Raw genomic sequence first — 14,469 nt, forward strand, 5'->3', positions numbered from 1 at the left:
GAGCCCCCTCCCTCAGAGACCAGTGACGTCACGCTGACGACCCGTTGAATGAATTGATAGCTGCTTTACCTTGACGATTATTTTACAATTCAGTTGTAAAATCATTTGGCGTAAATAGACGTTTTAAAAGGGAACTTTATAGGATATTAAAACCTGCTTGTAATAATTGTGTTGCAAACTATAAATAAAATAATGAAATGAGAGAAGAACATATGTCAGCATTCTGGATAAATTGGAAGTTTACGCATAAATTATTGCGCATTGTAGGCTACAGGGAGAATTTCCTTCCCTCCAGTCATGAGACGGCATGACTTTTTAGTTTAGGACAAAACAGTTAGCAGTAAGATTGAAGCTTTAATGGAACCTGGGGTTGTGGCTAACAAAAGAGTCAGCCACTTTGCACCAAACCTTATAACTCTTTGACACTGCACCAACAGCAATCCCTGCACTTCAAAAGGTGCTTTTCTATACTTTATTTTCGGGTAGTGCATGCAGCCTGAGTCTTAAGCAAGGAGTAAGTATAGGTCATTTCCCATTTTGTCTAAGCTACCGTTTACAGCAGTAAGAGAGATTATGTATGATCCATTCAAACTGCTGCATTGTGGGATACAAGTCACACAAACATATAAGTAATGTATATATAAAAAGTAATTTTAATGCTCGAAGCACATCTTGAAGGTCTCGAAGTCCTTCCCATAGCTGATAAACTTCCCATTTGAATCTGCAATTTCCGTTTCAGACACATCTTCCTGTGGCTGACTGTACTTCCTGTCTAAATGTGCAGCATCAGCAGGTGGGGCAGATATGAAACTGGTGATGACTTTGCCACATTAAACGTTCACTGATGGCGTTCATAAGTACTCTACACACTTACAGCTTGCATTGACAATACATTTTTTTTTTTTTTTTTTTTACAAAATTACCCTCAAGAACTGCATCAGAACACAGAGAGAGAAGAGATTCTAAATACTCACTCTCCACTCTCTCTCATCATCCCACCAGGCTCCTGATAAATGCCCCGAGACAGATGTTGCCATGGTGACAGACAAACACCAGCGTTGCCAAGCTACTGCCTGTATCCATGGAAATCTGGTATGTGGTGACATCTAATCAGGTCTAAAAAACTCCCTGGTTTTTATGTTTACTCATGTTTCTAAAAGCTCCTCTGAAACAGCTTGGTGATGAGTCATGTTGACACTGTGAGGATGATAGTGAGTGCATCGTATGTCAGGAAGTAACGGGATAAGATGTCCATGCCATATGCCAGGTACGCTGAGCATCAGGCCGAGGTGAATTCATGCCATTACTGAGAGTGTCATGACAACAAAAAACTCCTTCATGTCTTCTCTGCTGACAGACACAGTGTATGTTATTGATTTTGTGCTTTAATTCTTCATGATTTTAATCCAAGTCTCTCCTCCCTTTATACAAAAGTTACAAAGATGATTGTGTTGTAACACTCACTGACCTTCAACATGCTGCTCTGACTTGTGAATTTCAATTGTTTAAATGTGTCATATTGAGACACATTGAGAAGAGAACTACAACAATGACTCCACCTGGTGGACAATTGCCAGAGGCAAATTTACATCTGGAGCACCGCAGATGTTACTATGTGTAATGGAAAATGTATTTTCTTCTTTAAGCAAATTAAATTAACCAATCTGAAATGTATTATAACATATGTGATTCTACCATACGTCAGAATTCATTGTCTTCTTCATATATCAGAGTAATTGCCTTCAGTAAAGGAGTGAACTTTCTGCTGAATATATCATGTGAACTTATCAGTACAGCTGCGCTCTGTAGCTGTGCTTTGTGCTCTGTATGTTTCTTATCTGGATAGACTAGTCAGGATGTATCTTCCTTCCACAGGATTAAGAAAATTGCTAAAGGATAAGGTCATATTTTCCTAAATATTGTGATTGTGTTAGAAAGTCAGTCAGTCGGCCTGCTCACTTTTTGTGTGTACTGTTCTGACCCAGCTTGTTTGAACAAGATTGATGCTTACACCCTTTTTAACAAGTTTGTCTCGACAGTGATTTCTTTATTGTTTATCTCATCGTTTAGTAAAATTTCCACCACACTACACGTGTTCGGACAAATAACTGTAATCATTGTCAGTTATTTTGCAACACAATTATTGTATATAAATGATCAATATTGAGATAGAAATAATAACAATGCTGTAGAAACAAACATTATAAAATTTTATTCTTGGGCAAAATCTGTTCAGTAATAAGAAATAAATCGGGCATCAGGCTTAAAGCTGCAGTTGTTCTCAAAGTGCAGTCAGGGGACTCCCAAAGGTGCTTCAGAAGGATCAAGTTGGTCCCCAGCTATTCATTTTCTCCATAACTAAATTCATGAGGAAGGATGGAAAATTATTATTTTGTCATAGTTTCATACATTTTTTGTTTGAAATAATCTTAAATCAAGAATAAAATCATACATTAACACATTTTTGTCAGTTTGCATGAAAAAAATGTGATTTGAATTTTTGAAAAATAATTTGTCATGTGGACATATTAGCCCAACAAAAAAAAAGTTTTGTTCTAAAATCAGACTTTAATATGATAAATAGTATCTAAACCTATATTGCAGTAGTAATAGCAATAGTATAACCTTGATTTTTTTCCTGAATATAATTTGGATTTTATTCATAATATTGTGAATTGTAAAAGAAAACAAGAATAAGCTCAGAGGAGTACAGCACCACTGTGTATTTATTTTCTCAACACCCTCACTAACACATTTGACACTAGTTTGAAGAAACAGTGATTTATTCTTGAACAGATAATTTAGATTGAAAGAAAAAAACTGTTACTTTTTAATTCTGCTGTACAAAATAATCCATTCATATCACATATAGTCTGCCTTCATGTATTCATCCTGCATGGATATTTTTCAAGTACACCAATCAGATAAATTCCTCATGTATTTTTCTATACTGACCTGTTCTACAAAAGCTGTATACTTTCTTCTAGGCCTTGCCGCACCTCCTGCCGCTCATTCTTCCTCATCAAGCAGACAGGTGTTTGTGATGGCCCGGGTCACAGAATAGGGGTCACAGTTTGCAGCAGGGCGGCGATCCTCAAAGTAGCCCTTCTTCTCTTGGCCCACCTGGCGAGGGATTCGGATGCTGGCGCCTCGGTTGGCCACTCCGGCAGAGAAGTCTTCGATGTTGGAGGTTTCATGGAGACCTGTGAGACGCCTCTTGTTGTCCTCCCCCCCACGTGGGTCATACTCCCGGATGTGCTCGGTATGTTTTTTGCTCAGCTTCTCGATGGCCTGCTCGATGTACCTGTAAGCAGAGGAAGCAGTCCAGTGATGTAATGAAGTTAACATGATTATTAGTGGACTTTAGTGTCCATTATGACAAAATATGAAAAGTATTCAGAGCTTTGTAAAAAAAAAAAAGATTCATGCATCAACAAAGGACTGAATAAGAATAATCTTAAGAATTAAGAACTGCACTATGTTTGCTAAAATAATACATTATCTCATATTTGTTCTATGAAGAAACTTGTAAAGTTAACCACAAATGATAAAAAATGAACACCTGTGTAATGCTATGACTTTTTTTCCCCCCAGTGGATAAAACCTTACACATTTTGATTAAACCTGCAATAATCTTTTTTGCTACTTGGGGGCAGTAGAAACAAGCTGTCAAAACAGTTGACATAGAACAGCAGACTTGTAAAGATACCCTACAGTAGGTTATTTACACAACAAGAATATATGACTCATTTTAATGCAGATTTTTGGATGCTTGATGAATGTCAATCCAAAATTCTCTCTATTTTTTGCTCTATTTTGGGTCTCTACCATCGACTCAAATCTGACATGTAAGCTCTAAAATCTCCACTGTCTTTGTGACTTTATGGTGTATCATATAATGTTGTATTTTGTCTATATGCTGTTTGGTGGTGCAAAGGATGCATGAGCTACAGTTTTAAAATCTTTTTTAATCCAAAACTGCATCATGTTGTGTCCAACAGTATAGGAGTTAATGACATTAACTCATATACAAAATAATTTAAAAAAACATTTAAAAGGGATTCAGTCCATGAAGACATTTGTGGTCAGCAAAACATTTTTTTAAACCATGTTTGTTGGTTGTATCAGATGGGGATGATTTTATCCTGTACTAGGATCTAAAGGTTCATGAATACGTTTTTAGAGGAAAAGTTTACTCACTGGAGTCCTTCTTCTTCTCTCATCTGCTTGGTGCTGACATTTGTGTGACAACCAGCACCGTTCCAGTTGCCCTTCATTGGTTTGGGGTCCAGTGTCGCAACAACGCCAAAGTCTTCACACACACGATGCAGCAGGAAGCGTGCCACCCAAAGATGGTCGCCCATATCAATGCCCTCACAGGGACCCACCTGGAACTCCCACTGAAGTTAGATGAAGCAGGGACAAAGGAAAAGAATAAAGTTAGTACATTATGGAACAGAATGGGAATGGATGCATATGTTGTGATAGCGTTAAAGTATTTTCTATGTGTGTATGTGTGACACTTGCCTGGGATGGCATGACTTCAGCATTAGTACCACAGATTTTGACCCCTGCATAGAGGCAGGCCTTGTAGTGACACTCTACAATGTCTCGTCCGTAAGCATTGTCTGCCCCCACTCCACAGTAGTACGGTCCTGAATGAGAGTAGGATGGAAAATGTGTCAAGACAAACTAAAGACATACAAGTACCAAAATATGGGAAAATCTAAACGTGAAAATATACGAGACAGAGATATTTTTTTTAATTGGGCCTTTTTGCCTTTATATAGGACAGCTGAAGAGAGACATGAAATGTTGGGAGGAGAGACTAGGGGATGATATGCAGTAAAGGGCCGAGGTCAAATTTCAGACCCACGGCCGCTCCAATGAGGACTATAGACCCCACAGTATATGGGGCGCACAACATAACCGCAAGGCTATCTTGCACCCAGGTTTTATTGAATGTTGCGTATGATACAAGAAGATAAAGAAGACATTAAGAGCTGCTGATTCACCTTGGGGTCCTGGGTATCCGTTCTGTGGCCAGGCAAAAGGATGTCCATCCATTCCTAGAAGTGTGTACTCCTGCTCCATGCCAAACCAGATGCAGTGCTCTTTAACCTGCTCCATCACTTTGTTGCAGGCTGCTCGATGGTTTGTTTCTACAGAGTAATGAAAAACAAAAAAATTACAGCTGGTTTGTCTTGACCTTACTGTAAGGGATTATAACAATTAAACACTGATAGAAATATGACAGATGTACCTGCAGGTAGGCGGTTGTATTTGAGGACCTCACAGAAGACCAGTTTGTTGGGGTCGAGGGTGAATGGATCCCTGAACATGCAGACTGGGATGAGGTACATGTCACTGTTGGAGCCTTCAGACTGGTATGTACTCGAGCCATCAAAGTTCCACTCGGGAACATCTGACAAGAGAAATGTACACATAAGATCATCAACAAAATATCCTATTTACATCTTTTCTTCATGCAAACTGTGGCTATTTGATAGTTCTGAAGGTCAGATATCTGTAGTGCTCTGTGAACTTTAAATAACTTTGATTTTTGACTTGAAGAAGAACTACATGGACAACAAATCCATCTCCATACAAAATGTGAGAGACATAACCTCTCATAAGTGCTACATTTAATTTTTCCACTATGTTTTTATACTGGTGAATCAGGTTAGATATTTCTTGTTTATTCAGTTAGTGAGCTTTGCCCGATTTTGTCACCAAATTGTGGGAGAGTTGCTGTTTCCCACTGCGTCCAGTCTTGATGCTAAGCTAAGCTCATTTGTTTCTGTTGGTAGTGTTATATAAAATGAACAGACATGACAGTGGAGTTTATTGTCTCTTCTAACTGCCAGCAAAAGAGGACTCTGTCAAATAGAGTAGGCCATCATACCCTTATTAAGAGGTAAGTGTGTTTTTTATCATACGTAGTATCAGGCAGCTTTTTACAAAAACAAAACCTCACTTACCTCATCAAAATAAATGTCATTGTCTCTCTATGGGAATCTGTGTCTCCACAGTCTTGTGGTGTGCCACACAGCTCTTTACTGGGGCCCAGACTATTCTATTTATTTTTGCTGCTCCTATGACAGATAATTTACTTTTACTTTTATGGCTCCTATATAATGTCTTTCATGAGGACGTGACAACAGATCATTGTGTTGCAGGTCACTTCAGTTCAGGCTGGTCTTCAGAAAGGTAATGCAAGGTCTCTTTTCTCCACTGCCAACTTTAGTTGTTGAAATCGTAGCAAACATGATCTTGTTGATTCTATTAAAAAAATCATTTTCCTGTATTTGTGTTTCTTGCTGAACTAGAAACACTTATTCAAGCCTTTATCTCATCACACATTGAACACAGTTTGTATTGCACCTCGTTGTAGTCCGCAGGCAATCAAGAATGCTGCTACAATATGGCTTACGAGGTCAAACAGACAGTCTCATATTAACCTTGCACTTAGATGTCTTTATTGACTCGCTGTTGCCTTTAAGATCTAGTTTTAAATTCTCACCCAGAGTATTGCAGGAGCCTGACCCTTTCTGGAATATTTTACTGTTACTCATTAACTCATCCCCCTGAAGGTAGAATATGCTCAATTTGAAGTCTGACCATATGGTTGTTAAGCTTTTTGAGGCCATAGTAGTTAAGCTATGGATTGCTCACCCTGTTCCCTTAGAGTCTCTGGAGATTGTTTCAAAAATTACACAACAATAAATGTTTCATCTGTTTTGAAAGGCATCCAGCAGCCTGTTCGCATAAGGTCTGCATTGTATGCATGTATCATATTTGCACAAGGTCTGCATTAGCTATTAATTTTTTTCTTCAATGTATTTGTGTTTCTTGTGTCTCTTTGGTTTTGCCCTTTACATTGTTTTCTTACATGGTGTTCACTTATTTATTTGTACTTTTATTCCTGTATGTTATGTATGTAATAGTTATGAAGCAATTGGGATTTACATTAATGTAAAAGGCTGCTGAAATAGTTTTACTCACTTACTCCAACAAGGCCAGTGTACTGAACAACAACAAATATTTGTTCTACAGCTTAGCCTGCACATTCCTGAGGTCACACCAGGATGCACTTATTATGTGTTGTGTACAATGTAGATGTCTATCCTCCCTGTTCCTGGAGTGACTCACTGACGACACAGCTGTACAGTTAAGAGTAAACATCCTTGATGGATATTGTTGTAGTTATTTATTTTTTATGTCATAAAGAACCTGTGAAAAGCTTTGATTACTCTGCAATATATTCTCTCTGAAACACAATTATCTCTGATTTAAGTGACTCATATTGCCTTCTCAGTTGCATGGTGAGGCACATTCAGTTTTAATAACTCTTAAACTAATATTTCTAACAAATTATTATTAACATCTGAGCAAACCAATTGGTCATGTTCAAACTACCTCTATTCCATATTGTGGAAGTGGTATAAGATTTAAGGTTGAACGATGGCTTGGTCAGTTTTAGTCTAACTGCTGCTCATCCCAAAAAGTAATCAGACATCAGAAAGAAAGTTTATACCTTCTATACTGGTTGGCTCAATGTCCAGGGTCCGTGTCTTGTTACGCAGACCCTCTCCGGTGCCGTCAATCCAGATGTATGTGACCTGACATTTCTCTCCCTGAGGCAGGCTCATGTACTGTTGACGCACAGCCTTGTTAAGGCCGGAGCTGACCGACAGCGATGCCATGCTCACCTTCAATCAGACAGGAACAATCAATGACACAGATCCAGGATGTTGTTATAATACAATGTCAGATCTAGTTGTTTTTTTTATTACCTATGGTTTAAACCGTTATTTACTGTATGCATCCACCTTCTACATTACAGGGGGAACTATTGTTCCATTTATATGACTTTTTTCAATCTGTCTTTCCATTTTCACCCAACAGTCATAAAACAGGAACAACTCTGTCAGTTCTGACTTTGGTTGTGTTTGAAACGTGCAGAGCTTGAAACACATTTGCATTGTTTGAATTCTTGTGCCACAAATGTGAGCAACAAAAGCAGTCAGCATGGAAACCCCAAAGGACAGAGAACCATCTGTTTGAAGGGAACGTTTTCATGCATCACAGCTGTGTTTATCATTAACAATAACTGACACCAATCTGTCTGTTGAAGGAGCTGATGTCTTTATGAACACAATCAGAGTAAATAAAGATGGAAATGGATGGAGCGCAAACTGTTCTGTTGCTTATTTACTTTTACACTCTCTTAGGGAATGTATTAAATATAATTTGAAAAAATAAAATCAAACAAGATTTTACTACTGTGCCATCATAACAACTACAGACAACTGTGGAGCTTTACTGTATGTCTCTGAAAGATAATGATGTTATCAAGAACAATTAAATAATGTTCAAAGTTTTTTTTCAAATATTTAAAAAGAAAATATTCACTTGTGGGTATTTTTTCTTTATCATATAATTATGAAATTTTAAAACTTAAATTTGTTATTTCCTGCAAAACATCCAAAAATGCCAGTACTTAAAACTTAATATTTCTAAACTGACATTTACAATATGAACAAACTGTAAGACATTTAATTAAAAAACCCAGCTTTTTTTAAATGTTACTGTACAAAGTCTGGATACCTCCGAACATCTTGAGTACTATGACAGTTAAAGAATGAGCCAAGTTGTTAAAGGCATTGCATCAGACTCTGCATCACTTTAATCATGAAAGGAACTTAAAATAATGATTTAAGAAAAGAAAAAAATATTTAACCTGTATTCATCAGACAACAAAATATTTCTCATCAAACCAATACTCGTAGATTTGGACTTACTGTGTAACTGGTGACTTCAGTTGTTGCCTGGTGTCTGTCAGGGAGCTTGCTGTGAGACGTGCCTAAACCTGTTTGTGCTATTTAACTGGAATGCAAACAATCAGCTGATGACACAGGCTCACCTGTCAAGTGCGTAATGTGACGTTTCAAAGGCGTGCTGTAACTGCAGATCTGTGTTCATATGTGTGTTTAATTGGTTTCCATTACAGACGGTATGATGTATTAATTAGATAAACATAGCTAGTTGAAATATCAACAAAACCATTGAATCCTTAATAGCTCTCTTTTATAAAGGAAAAGCAGTTCAAGCAGCGAACACACTACATATGCATGAACTGCGTATTGTGGATACACAAGAAACCTTTGAATTAACCTTCTCTTTTATAATAAATCTATTCTGAATGCACAAACACAAGCAATAAGCCCCAGGTAAAGCTTAGTAGATATATATAAAGTCTCATGAGAAACAGTAATGAACACCCACCTGTGCCAGAGAAGCCATCTGCTGATAGTGTCTGAGTGCTGTTTGCTGTGCTGAGAGTCTTTCAGCTCAGTGAACACAATTAGAAACGAAGCTGCTCATAGGCTCAGTTTCCGTCAGGTTAGCTATCGTGACATCAGGCAGGAGAGCAGAAATTCAACAACTCGTACGGATAAAGGACCAGTCACATGGAAAACTGTGATGGTGTTATTAAATGTGTGGTCCGGGCAAAGACACGAGGAAGCTAAGCTGCTTTAAATAGCTGAAGGGCCACTGATGGCCTCCCAGGCCCCCCACGATACAGACAGACCCAGAGCTGTTTTATCCTTCAAATGTCAACTCTGGAGCACTGACAAAAAGTGTTGCAATTAGTGTAATTGGACAAAAGTGTATTTTTCATAATTGGAATCACAAAGGGGGGCTGCTTCTCAGAGTCAGTCGTCTCCAAGAAGCAACCTCCTTTGTTGAAACCCAAGGCAAATGGTAAATGGACTTGTATGGACTTGAGCTGGTATAGGGCTTTTCTAGTCTTCTGACTCCTCATTCACACACTGATGGCAGAGGCTGCTCTATAGTGAGACCATCAGAAGTAACTATTCCCATTCATACGCATTCAAACATCGCCGACGAAGCAGCTGGAGCAATTCTGGGTTAAGTGTCTTGCCCGAGGACACATCGGACATGTTGCTACAGGAGCTGGGGATCGAAACCTTGACCTTCTGGTTGAGAGACGACGACTCTACCAACTGAGCAACAGCCGCCTCCAGAAGTGGCCAATGCAGAAGTGCAACAACTGTAGCTCCAAAAGACCCATTAGTTGAAAACACACCCCATATTACAATGTCTATTTTTACAACAAAAACTGTTGGAAGATTGGTTCACAGCTTGCTGTAGCAGTTTGTCAGGAGGCTTAGCTCAGTCTGTAAGGACTTGGGTTGGGAACCGGAGGGTCGCCGGTGTCAGATCACCGCTCAGCTCCGTGCATGACTTACAGAGTGTAAAAACTGAAATTTCCCCTTGTGGGGATCAGTAAAAGTAAATCTTATCTTAAGGTTAACCTCAGCTCAACCTCTTTGTCTATTGCTTAAAAGTTTCGCTAAGACAGCCTTTTTCAATATGGCGACTGCCATTGATGGGCTTCAAAAGAGCGCTTCAAAAACCAATAGGTGACATCACTGAGACTACGTCCATGTTTATATACAGTCTATGGTCATCTCTGTGGTATAACCAGCAGCAAATGAGTGCGTATGAATGGGATTAGTAAATACTGCTGAGCACATACCGTCCTCTGCTGTCAGTGTGTGAATGGGGGAATGAGACATGTAGTGTAAAGTGCTTTGAGTGGTCAACGAGCTAGCAGAGGGCTATCTGTACAGGGCGTTAGGGTTTTATAAGCCTACTGTATGAGCTGACCATTTTTCTCTCTCTGTCTTCTTATGATTCTAATTCATGTTTTTCATTCTATTACCTTTGACATTATTTCCATATGTATTGAGCTATACCATCCATATGGCTCCAAAGATAGGATCATCAGTAAACTGGACTGCCTGACATATTTAAACAACGACTTTTAGTTTTAGGAAATTAGGAGACTTCACTCAACTTGGATTCAGAATATATCAGATTCTTTATCTGCAGCATTGCATCTGTACAGGAAGTTTATTTCTGTATAAAAGAGTTTTGTTTCCTTGGAACTGAAGATGGATTAGTAATCATGGAAACAGTTGAGATGAAACTGGGACAGGCTGTCAGGTCACAAGGTTCACAGCATGTTTGTTTAGCACATGGGAGAATGAGGAGGTAAACTGAGAATGAACCTCATATCAGAGCACATGATGATACTGTCCACCAGTAAGGTCAGCAGATACCATACTGTAATCGTGAGCATCAGCCGAGGGCGAGAGTCAAAGGAACACCCCGATATGCAGCCACCACCCTCAGATCTGTCCCTTTAAAAACAACGATACAGTAACTTAATTATAAGGTAACTTAATCTTTCAATCACATTTAACAAGAAACCTGTGGTGTAACATTCCACTTATAATTAGCACTGCCACCCTAAAATGGAAACACTGAGGAAGTTCAAAAGAATCATGCTGTTCCTTAACACCTGTTACATAAACAACCCAGTGACATAAAAGGGATTGGTTGACCCATAAAAAATAAATCAGAATTTATATGGGGATAACTTGCTAAATAGCTTAGCAGCTTTGAGTTCCAAACATTGTAATGAGTAGTGAACATTAGTAGTCAACACATTATTAAAATATTAGTTTAGTTTAAGATTAGTTTATTTACATTTCGCTGTAGATTTTTTTTTTTCAGCTACAAAGTTACTCAAGTATGCTCATTTTTTCTTTCCAATAATTTGTTTTAACACTGAAGCCACTTCAACAGTAACAGCATAAATCATGGACAATCATAAACAGGTGCATGTTCAATATTTTCTCTTTACTGCTGATAAGACTCTTTGTTTAGGGATACTCCAGGACCAAAAGATATAGAGAAGTTAAACAAACTTTAAGATACTAGATGTAAACGCTTCAAAAGAATTGATTATTTTAATGAATTGCCACATAATCATTGTTGAAGGCTGTTATTTTAATGTGGCTATAGCTTGGCAAACCGAAGGCGTTTTCACATATACATACCTGAAAATTCCCCCCCAAAAAAACAGACTGGCCCTGAAATCTTTGTGGAGATGGATGAACACAATAACATGTAGTGACTTATTTATGGATTCTTTTGGAAATCAGATGAAGACATATCTATGTGGTCAGGGATTTGGGTCCCCTGTTGCACCATGTGATATATTTTGGCTTCAGTATTGCACTTTTGCCCTTATTCTTTTGGTTGTTCTCTTGTATTTTGTGTGATGTTTTCATCAAGCTCTATATGAATACATTCAACAACAACATTTATGCAAAGTGGTCATGAATAATCATAATAGTATTTCAGTATAATAATGAACTAATAGACACATATTATGCAAGTTAGATAAATAAATAAAAATAGTGTGAGGGTTGCATATTATAAACACAAACATTATCAACTAAGGATGAAATGCAGAAGGGCACATGTGTACATGAATTCAAACTGAGCCTACAAAGTGAAATTCATCAAGGATAGAGTGAAAATAAGTCAATGCTTAGATGAAATTTTGCATGGTCAAAAAGTGAGGTCTCAAGTTTCATACGAGCACGCTTTTGGGGTAATTAAGTAATAAATCTTAGGCCAACCTGACATTTACGAGAGGTGAAGGAGGGACAAATACAAGAAAAAGGACCATCATTCCAAGAAAACCTGACATACATGCTATGTTGGTGTGTCGACGTCTGGTCACAAGATGGTTGGCTAGATATTTACCCCATTTATCAAGAAGACATGACATTGCAGTAGGTTTTTTTGACTACTAACTTCTGAAAATAGCATGTGGCAATGTATGGGACATGGCTGGGCTGTGAAGCCCATGTGGGGCATGGCAGGAGCTATGAAGCCCATATGGGACATAGATAGAGATATGAAGCCCATGTGGGACATAGTTAGATCTATCAGGCCCATGTGGGACATAGTTAGATCTATCAAGCTCGCGTGGGACATATTATTTGTCTTGGTCAGTCGTCTGCAGGTGGCTCACTGCTTTGGATTCTGAGAAAGATGAATAAAGCTTTCAGTACTCAACTTGTTGGTCTCCTGGGTCCAGTCTCTGAAGAAAGACAAACAAGCTTTAAAACACCACTTAGAACTTAAAAAGGACAGTTAGATTTAGAGTTTAAAATGTTGATGTCTTTGTTGGTCCGGTCACAGGCAAAAACTGACCCTGCCTATTTTCCGGATTTATTACAAAAAATGCTTGTGATGCTTAAACCACTTAATCATTAATTATAAGTGCAAATTGTGTCTGTGTGAAGCAGAAGCTGCAGAGCAACATTATTATAAATGAGTTAGCATTCTTTTTTTTCTTTAACTACAAAGTTTTAGATGATTCACAAATAGAAGTCTCTTTACAGCATTAGCCTTGAATATTGTTTTTGGTTTATTTGATTTCAGTTTCTCAACAGCACTTGCTTATTATTGTCTGTTCTATTCCTGTCCCTCTTTATGCATCAAAACACCACAACCAATCTTTTGAATGAGTAAACCTACAGTACTTGGAAAGAGACTGAATCTGATTTTTATTTGTATTTTTCATCACAGGGCAGTCATTTGGTTTAGAGCCCAAAAGATTGAGCAAACAGTTGCTCTGTTTCACAGTTTAAAAATTCAATTGGTTGGATTCTGGTTACAAAGCTCTGATTGGCTCGTTGTTGTTCCATTGTCCAGCCGTCAATGAGTACACGTTTGAATGGTTGACAAAAAGTATGATGTGGCTGATGATTTGGAGTCTGCCACTAGGCTGCTGAGGTGATACGATTGAACTGATGTGTTTAAATAAGATAAACCTGTTACGACCTTAAAAAGGTTTTAAGTGGACCCAAAAGCAAGACCGGAAAACAGGGTGGTGGGTAAAAGGGGTATTTATTGAGGTGAAGCTGGTGAAGGCTGGCGAGGCTTGAATGAGAGGCTTGAACGAGAGGCTGGGTGGTGAGGTGCTGGAGCTCATTGGTTGGAGGCACACGGTGTAGGCGGAAATAATCTGGCAGCTTGGGAGAGTTGAACCAGGGTATAAATGCTGCAGCCGGTGATTACAGATGAGGATCAGGTGAATGATTGCAGAGAGCTCCAGCAGCCAATAAACCACGCCCAGCCTCTGAAAGAAAAAAACACAAGCACCAAACCAAAAGCAGACAAGGAAAAATACACAAAAATGTCCAATCACCACAAAACCACTTTTTATTAAAATCTAAACCATACCTCTTTGCCATAGCGCTCAAAGTATCCCAACAAATCACATTATGTAATAGTTATTTTTTGGCCTCTTCATTTAACAGTTAACTGTACTCACAGACAGAACAATACAAGAAACAGGTTGAAAATCCCTGACCTTATTAAACTGTGAACAAAGTCTTTATGAATATAGTGGTGCGTCACTGATACATACCAACCAGACAGGTCTCATTTAATCTACTCATACTTGGCAAAGAAGAAGAACAAAACACTGTGCCCAACAAACAACAGAGGAGTACTCAGCTCAAGAGTAAACCGATGAAAGGGGACTCAACATTTTGATAAGATGAAGGACAG

The 14,469-nt window shown here is 38.5% G+C and overlaps 1 protein-coding gene across 3 annotated transcripts; it reads right to left on the reverse strand.

Moving 5' to 3' along the window:
- Window positions 1-2,708: 2,708 nt before the first annotated feature.
- Window positions 2,709-9,306, reverse strand: LOC132992098 (glutamine synthetase-like). Of its 3 annotated transcripts, none has more exons than XM_061061226.1 (7): window positions 9,289-9,306; window positions 7,538-7,712; window positions 5,264-5,425; window positions 5,016-5,162; window positions 4,528-4,655; window positions 4,201-4,400; window positions 2,709-3,304 (listed from the first exon to the last, which is right to left on the reverse strand). In XM_061061226.1, exons 1-7 carry the CDS (start codon window positions 9,304-9,306, stop codon window positions 3,010-3,012), a joined length of 1,125 nt encoding a protein of 374 aa, XP_060917209.1. In that variant the 3' UTR covers window positions 2,709-3,009. The 3 variants fall into 3 exon arrangements, with proteins under 3 accessions (XP_060917209.1, XP_060917210.1, XP_060917211.1); XM_061061227.1 differs by lacking the exon at window positions 9,289-9,306 and adding an exon at window positions 8,805-8,958; XM_061061228.1 differs by lacking the exon at window positions 9,289-9,306 and adding an exon at window positions 8,744-8,762.
- Between the last annotated feature and the right edge of the window lie 5,163 nt (window positions 9,307-14,469).

The sequence above is a fragment of the Labrus mixtus genome, chromosome 17, assembly GCF_963584025.1.
Source record: "Labrus mixtus chromosome 17, fLabMix1.1, whole genome shotgun sequence".
Classification (NCBI taxonomy): Eukaryota; Metazoa; Chordata; class Actinopteri; order Labriformes; family Labridae; genus Labrus; species Labrus mixtus.

Bases quoted from the DNA above. Each gene is read 5' to 3' on its own strand.
- LOC132992098 (XM_061061226.1), bottom strand. The intron at 5,426-7,537 runs GTATAAACTTTC...TTCTCTTGTCAG, and splicing joins TGAGCCAACCAGTATAGAAG to ATGTTCCCGAGTGGAACTTT. The intron at 3,305-4,200 runs GTGAGTAAACTT...CTCTGCTTACAG, and splicing joins AGAGAAGAAGAAGGACTCCA to GTACATCGAGCAGGCCATCG.